This window comes from Sesamum indicum, linkage group LG5 (assembly GCF_026168435.1).
Source record: "Sesamum indicum cultivar Baizhima isolate 11 linkage group LG5, ASM2616843v1, whole genome shotgun sequence".
Classification (NCBI taxonomy): Eukaryota; Viridiplantae; Streptophyta; class Magnoliopsida; order Lamiales; family Pedaliaceae; genus Sesamum; species Sesamum indicum.
This window is the reverse complement of record NC_142661.1, coordinates 15,148,021-15,155,739: the sequence shown is the minus strand read 5'-3', so window position 1 is coordinate 15,155,739 and position 7,719 is coordinate 15,148,021. Positions and strand designations below refer to the sequence as shown.

Below are 7,719 nucleotides of genomic sequence, written 5' to 3'. Positions count from 1 at the left end.
AAAGTAGCAAATTCATGAATCTGATGGATTTTATTCACATGGATGTTTGTTGGCTATTAAGTACTCAAGCCAAAGGAGTAGTTTCCTTCTTCATAACCTTCACTGATAATCACTCATGGTTTAGTTGTGTGTACTTAATCAAGTAAAAGTTTAAAAAGTTTGAAAAGATCAAAGAGTTCAAACTTTTTTTTTTTTGTAGGAAATCAAATTGGATGTAAAATTAAGACCATTAAATCTAATCGAGGTAGTGAGTACTTAAGTGGAGAATTCTTGAATTACTTAAAAGAGAATGTGATTCTCTCTCTTAGTGGCCACCTCCTGCATTGTCACGGCTTAACAGCATGGCTGAAAGGAGAAATCAAACTTTGTTACACACGTTTCAATCAATGAAAAGATCCACTTCTTTACCTCTTTTCTTTTGGTGCTACCCGTTAGAAACGACAATCAAATTATTGAATATGGTGTTATTTAAAATCATACACAAAATAACATATAATAATGGCATGACAGACTGGTGGTGTCTTGCATATGTTGAAAGACTAGTAGGGGTTTAGTTGAATACTAGATCCATCTTGCATTGGTTATCCAAGAGAATTTACCGGAGACTATTTTCGTCCCTCGGAACAAATGTTTTTGTTCTGATAAATGCAATTCTTAAAAAAAGGAATTTTGTAGTGGATACTCAAATTAGAAAGGCCACATGAGAACTTTGAGGAAACATATTCTCCCGTCAACTACGGGCAAAATCAAAAGGATCCTACTTGTCATAAGTTGTGTTTTATGACTACGAAATGGGAAGTGGATATAAAGACGGCATTGTTTAGTGAAAGATTAAGGAAAAGATCCAAATGAAATTTACATTTATCGAAAAAAAAAGATTTGAAAACTCCAAAGATCCACTTAAGGACTCAAATAGGCATCGCGAAATTGAATAATTATTTTGATGAATTCATAAAGTTGTATGATTTTGTCAAGAATGAATATGATTCATTTGTGTATAAGAAGGTCGGTAGGAGTTTAATACGTTTTCTCTGGTGCTTCATGTGGACAATATATTGCTCATTAAGAATGATGTTAAAATGTTAGGAGACACTAAAGTATGGTTCTCTACTTAATTCTCCATAAAAGATTTGGGCGAAACTTTTAATATCTTTGGGATAAAGATCTATGGACATAGATCCAGAAAGATGCTAGGAATGACACCAAGTCTCGTACATTGACGTTGAAGAGGTTTAAGATGGATGGGTTGAACATGGGTTTTTTTTCCTATGAGGTTTGTCATTAAATATTTCAAGACTCTATCTACCGATACTAATGAGGAAGATAAGACAATGTAGGGCATTCCCTACGCCTTTGTTGTTTGACAACTTATAGTATGTTGTTCAATGTAGAAAGCCTAATGTAGCATTTGTTCTAAAGTATTAAGAACCGCTATCAGGCGTGTGCCAGTTATGGTCACTGGACTGCCATCTAGAACATCCTTGAATACTTGGGATAAACTAAGGATTTGTTGATGTAGATGGCTATGGGGAGTTGATATTGGAATGCTATATAGCTTCCAATATGTAGTATGCAATGCCAAATCAAAATCCGGTTAAGTATTTCAGTTAAATAGAGAAGGTGTCAACTGGAAAAGTTCTAAACTATTAGGATATATAGGTGACCAAAAAGCCAATTAGGTTGGCCATTTATGATCTTTTTCATTGTAATGTTGAATTATATATAGAGAGTAAAATTCATTATGGCCTTCTTTGTCATGCTACTTACATTGTCTATCATGCATGTAGGAGTGCAAACGAGTCGAGCTCGAATTCTTAGGGGAGTCTATTTTCACGGAATAGCATTAGGGGGTGCAAGATGAATCGAATCGACTCGTAAACTCACAACACGACTCATATTCAAGTCGAGCCCTTCGCCAGCTACACTTTTTATGTTCGTGAACTTTTTTATTTTTTATTTATAAATATTATTTAAGTACATATTCAATATCATATCAAGTTTATATTCAAAGTTCATCATAAATTAGAATTATTAATTAGTCAGTAATCTTCTTATTTTAATTTTATACAATAATAATAAAATACGGTATTTTTATTTATATTGTTTAAAAAAATAAACTTAAACAACAATTTAGTAGGTTTTGATACTTTTTTTTTTTTGTAAATAAATATTTAAAATTCATCATAAATTGTAATTATTAGTTAATATCTCATATTTTAATTTTAGATAATATTAAATATCTCATGTTTGAGCCACCAGCGGGCTAAAAAGTAGGTGTAGACTAGCTCAGTTTGCAAGCAAATTTCTCAACTGGGTAGGAGGTGGTCTTTTGCTCTTTAAGCTTTGGGCACTTTGTCCAACTGATTTTACCTTAATTAGGACTCGACTCTTTTGGTCAATTGGATTGTACAACTCCATCCAGCTTTAAAAAATGGATGCCCTATATATAAAAAATAATACTAAGAATAAATCTTTTCATTACTATAATTGTAATTAACTTAGTTACTTTTTTCTATTATAAATATCTTTAGTGTGAAGTAAAACATTTACAAACTAATCACTTTTTAATCTTTAAAATTTTTGGTTATCCAAATAAAATTACACTTTTTAAGAATTGAAATATTAAGTTAAAAATAAATTTCATTTGTTAATGAGATTGATTACTACATTAAAAATTTCAATTCAAAATTTATCTCGCTGTGTACAAATTATTTTTAAGTTTTAATATTTGAAGTTTTCTTTAATTAAAATTTATTTTATTATTTATTATCCACTAACTTTTTTGTTTGTAATTAAAGTTCACTAAAATTGAATATGATACCCTCTGGCCTTTCGGAGAGGCCGAAAATTTCCTTTAGCCCAATATGACTTGCAATAGCTTTTCGACCTCTGCCCACCGACATGGGCCTAGTAACCTCCTACCTGAAGTCCAGCTTACAAGTTATCCACTTAAAGGCCTTGCCTACCTATCTGAAGGTCCAACTAGAAACCATTACCTAAATGCCTAATAGCTAGTACAACTGTGGTTATTAGGCCCACTTGGGGAATCCAATTATTACACTCCAAAGTCTCCACTCCATGGTCCAACTGAGACCGTTAGGCCTACTTGACAGCCCGGCTTAGGTTACCCACCAAGAACCCCAAAAACTCCAAGAATATGCATCTTCTAGACGTCCAAGACTTATCCCCAGCAACAACACTAGAGGCCCAGTTATTGACTGATTATGTAGTAGTTCTACATATTATAACATCAATTTTTTGTTTAATTACAATAACTGAGGTGGAGTGTTTTCTAAAAGCCTCTAATTTCAATGAGCATCATCAACCAATAAAATGTCTTGTGTTGCCCACTGGGCCCTGCAAGGAGGTGGAACGAGGGCAACAAATTGATACACCTCGACTCTGTGCTTGTGGCGTGTCGAGTAGGATATTCTGTACAAGTAGTCAAGTACAAAGTAAATTATAAGTTTTTTTATGATCCGGGAAACATGATATCCAAGGGAAATCAACCCTGCATACTGGTTACAAGATCATGTCTGTGAAAGAACCTCAATTGCCCAACAGAATATTGTTCTGTTGAAAATGCTATACTTAAAGATCTTTTCGGGCCAGCTAGAGGTACCTGCTACAGTTCTACAAATGCTTTGGTCGATTGTTATTTGGAACGAATCGCCACAAGTCCACAGCTACATCAACCTCCTTTTTCTTGTGAAATTTGTAGAGTTGGGGCACATCAAAACGAAGCTACAGAAAGACAAGTTTTCCAAGAAGTCTCATAAGTTGGTGCGAGCTATTTTTGCTATGGATGCTAAAAGCACCAAACTAAAGAATGTAGGATCAGCAGGCTGTGCTAAAGTATGCCACTAGGGAACAGTAAGTCAAGATGAGGTACCTCACTTAGAACCTCGGCACTGCTTGCATTATATTCTCTTAATGCAGTTCTTTTGATGTGCTGCAGTCGGAAAAATATTAGGTAGATATTTAGTTAAATCACATCATATTTAGCACGAGCTTTCTTCACATTCTACTAAACATAGTAGAGAAATATCATGGTATGCTAAAACTGTAGAAATTTAGCAGATGACAATTAGGCAAAAATTGGATAAAAATGCACATAGAACATAAGATGGAAACCATATGAAGCTCACATTCGTTAAAATCATCATACAATATCGTAGAGATAGGAAAGTCATCATGCATGCATGACAGAATATGTCCATGGAAATCTAAAGGTGAGGTGTATAAGAGCAAAGAAATTAAGTACATTCCTAACTATTGCACAAATAGATACCTTGTGTCATATATCCTATGCCTTATGTTTTTGCTATTAGCTTTTGGAAACATTTCATGTTGGGGGCAGATGATGTAGTAAACTATAAACAAAGAGCAGAAAAGTAGAACTTCAAAGTGTGAATTAATGGGCCAACTGACTTCAAACCATCTAGGTTAGATGCTTCTAAAATATCTCTACTCACAATCAAACAATGCACAATCATAAGAAAGTCTAAGTGACATCAACAGGAACATAAGATTTACTGTGCAACAGACCAGTGAACCATATGCTGCAACAAAAAATAACAATTCAAAAATTTATGCGGAGGACATTGAAGAGGTAAATGAAGCAAAGTGATCAAGAATCACAACTCCCATAGCCTCTAGCTTTTATTGTATTAATTTTAACCTTAAAATTCCAGTGATCCTCTTCTTTTGTAATCTTTAACTACTGTTGGCATGGTTTTGGAAAATTCGATCATACTTGGGTATCTAACTATTTTGCTCAGAAGTACCATTACATTTCCTGTTGCATCCATTTCCCTCATAAACCAAAGTTAGCTCCAAGGTATCCATTTCGGTGGAGAATCTTCAGTTGATTCAGGTAAGGGAATAAAGCTCACCCATGTTCCATGAAAGTGCTAAGATAGAAAAAAGAAATGAGAGAATTAATTCTTCATAAACCAACGGTCTCATTTTGCCAGCCGGATAGGATAAAATACAAAGACAATCACAATAGCAGCACCAGGAAAAAAGCAGTTGCACCAGAGAACTAGACTAGGAGCAAAGGCGGAACTCAATATTTACATAGAAGGAAAAAGTCATTAGACCCAGCAAACTGGCGATAAATAAGGAGAATTAAATATTGCACAAAGGTTGTAATCAAACTTGCAACTGCAAATAACAAGCATCGTGAGGCAAGAGATTGTACTTTGGGAAGAACCAATATTTGATTTATTTGCAATATGAATAATGAAATTATACCCTTATTCCAGAAGAAATTTTTTGATAGAACATTTAATGGAGAAACAACAAAATAATCAAACGTTCCAAAGAAAAGCGAACTTACATCTCTCGTTGTGGTCTTGTGCAAGGAATAAACTGCTCCAGAAGCCACCTGACATCAATTTGTCAATTTCTCAGAGAAGTAAAACAAATGCATGGAGCAAAATAGAAGGTGATATATCCATTATGGATAAATCAGAATGTAGTTCACGATCGCACCTTCAAAGCCATAGACAGAAAATCCATATCAGCTCCTTTCTTCCTCGTCCCAAAAGGAGGATTCATTACTACAGTATCAATAGCTCGATCTGTGCAAAAGTCAAGAGCAGTTGTCAGCATTTTAATTTACTTCTCATCCAGGATGTCTACCTATAACAAAGATGCTTTGATGGCTACATTCTCTCTTATAGAATGGAAACATTTTTTGTCCAGTCCCAAGTATATGAGAGCTTCCCGTTATATTCCCATAATAACTTTTGGATCAACCATCACATTTCATCTTAAATTTAATTACTATAATATGAATCTTTTGTTTCTTGTTGGGGGTGAATTTCTTCAGGAAGAATTACCTGACAATCTTAAGTTCCTGATATCACATTGAATGAAATCCATGTCTAACTGCAAGTTAAATTCATCAAGAAAAGTAAAGAGTCATATAATAGTGCGAAATGTCTAATATAGAAGGACTTTGAGATTCATTATAAACTAGAACGTAAGGCCTAATTGAATGACAAAATTAGGACAAAACAGCACCCAGAAGATATCATAGATTAAGCAAAATAAACAACAGCATAATCACACAATATATTGTTTTTGATCCAAGTACCTCTAGCTCATCTGCATTTAAGGATGCAATTTCAATAGACTCCGCATCAATATCAAAGCCAATAACATGCCTGGTCAATGAAAAGAAGCATCAATAAGCCTCATGATACACAACATAACTGGCCACAAAACGTGCACACATTCAAACCCACCAGGAAGCAGATTAAAGAGAGAAACCAATTACTTACTCTGCACCCAAAAGACCAGCAGCCAGTCCAAGTGTACCGCACCCACAACCAAAATCTGCCACCACCTTATCCGACACATCCCCAAATGAATTCTCTGCCTGAATTATGCTAAAGGATGGAATCTAAGTACCCATAAAGGAACTATTTACAATATTTAAAATTCACTGACAACCAAAAAGTGCATCAATATAGTATATGACCAAAAAGGGCACTTGAGAAAATTAGAGAAAAAGAGAAGAATCGGGTGTAGAGAATATTTACAGTGTAGAGCAACCGAGACGCAATGTGGGGTCCAGTTGGATATTGTTCCAGTTCAATCTGTTACACAATTAGAGGATGCCATTGCACTTAGCATACAGCAGTAGTCTTGTACAAAGCAAACATACTAAGCAACAAAAGAGCACAGAATAAGATTTACAGAGCGAGAGAGAGAAAGAGAGACCTTTGGAGTTTCGAACTGTTGAAGGGAACCAAGAAGGCCCTCTAACTGCTTCAGCTTCATCTTCAATTTGGGGCAGCTCAGTGCGCGTCTCACATTCAGAAGAGAGGAAGGTTTTGGAGTGAAGAGCCCTAATTGGGAAAGAAATTGTAAACCAGCAATATAACATGGCTCGAAAATGACTGAGGAGTGAGGACCATATTTGGCCTAATTATTTTAATATTGTAATAATAATAAAATTTCATAAAAATAAGATAAAACTAAAAGTTTTATAAACTATTGGAAATCATTACTAGAAGTTAAGACTTTTATTTTTTTTTAAATAAATCTTGAGCTGTATTAATTTAATTTTTTTTAATTAATAGCTTGGAGTCTTGTATTGGAAATAATTAAGGTCTTAATTTTATTTTTTTTTTTCATAAATAGCTTGTGGACGTTATTTAGAGTAACGACTTCAATGTTTTTTTTTTAATTTTCTTACGTTAAAATCATTTAATTAGTGATTTGGAGAATACATATTTAATAAATTATTGAAAATTTAATTAGTTTTTAACAATACGTACTATTATTTAAAAATATCAAATAGTATTACAATATGTATGATACCCCCTTAATCATTTTTTCTAATGTCCAAGGTAACGGTGGTGGCTCTTCACTGAGCATCAGCAAGTTTGACCCATTTGGTCCATGAATAAAGTATCAAAATTCCTTATTTTTATACTTACACTAATTTGGTACGTAAAAAAAATAAGTCCAATATAGTAGAATGACTCATTAGACAGTAGGGGTTCCATATTATACATTTTTCTAACATGTTAGGACACATCATACTAAAAAATCTCCAATAAACCCCTAAATCCACAACGATTTACATTTCAATAGCTAGTAAAACAGATTCTGCAGAACTCGGTATGACGTCCGTAGAATTTTTCACATAATTGGGAGAGTGATTGATAATTATTAGAAATTTAAATTTAATTAGTCAACAAA

The 7,719-nt window shown here is 33.9% G+C and overlaps 1 protein-coding gene across 5 annotated transcripts; it reads right to left on the bottom strand.

Annotated features, from left to right (window-relative positions):
* Positions 1–3,211: 3,211 nt before the first annotated feature.
* On the bottom strand, positions 3,212–6,906 carry LOC105162075 (uncharacterized). Of its 5 annotated transcripts, none has more exons than XM_088880492.1 (10): positions 6,733–6,904; positions 6,552–6,608; positions 6,291–6,412; positions 6,104–6,173; positions 5,847–5,895; positions 5,497–5,585; positions 5,342–5,389; positions 3,893–3,952; positions 3,623–3,744; positions 3,212–3,432 (listed from the first exon to the last, which is right to left on the bottom strand). In XM_088880492.1, exons 1-9 carry the CDS (start codon positions 6,790–6,792, stop codon positions 3,634–3,636), a joined length of 666 nt encoding a protein of 221 aa, XP_088736618.1. In that variant the 5' UTR covers positions 6,793–6,904; the 3' UTR covers positions 3,212–3,432; positions 3,623–3,633. The 5 variants fall into 5 exon arrangements, 4 of the variants coding, with proteins under 4 accessions (XP_088736618.1, XP_011078296.1, XP_011078298.1 ...); XR_847820.3 differs by lacking the exon at positions 3,212–3,432 and adding an exon at positions 4,794–4,913 and having other exon boundaries at positions 3,666–3,744; positions 6,733–6,905; XM_011079994.3 differs by lacking the exon at positions 3,212–3,432 and having other exon boundaries at positions 3,450–3,744; positions 6,733–6,906.
* Between the last annotated feature and the right edge of the window lie 813 nt (positions 6,907–7,719).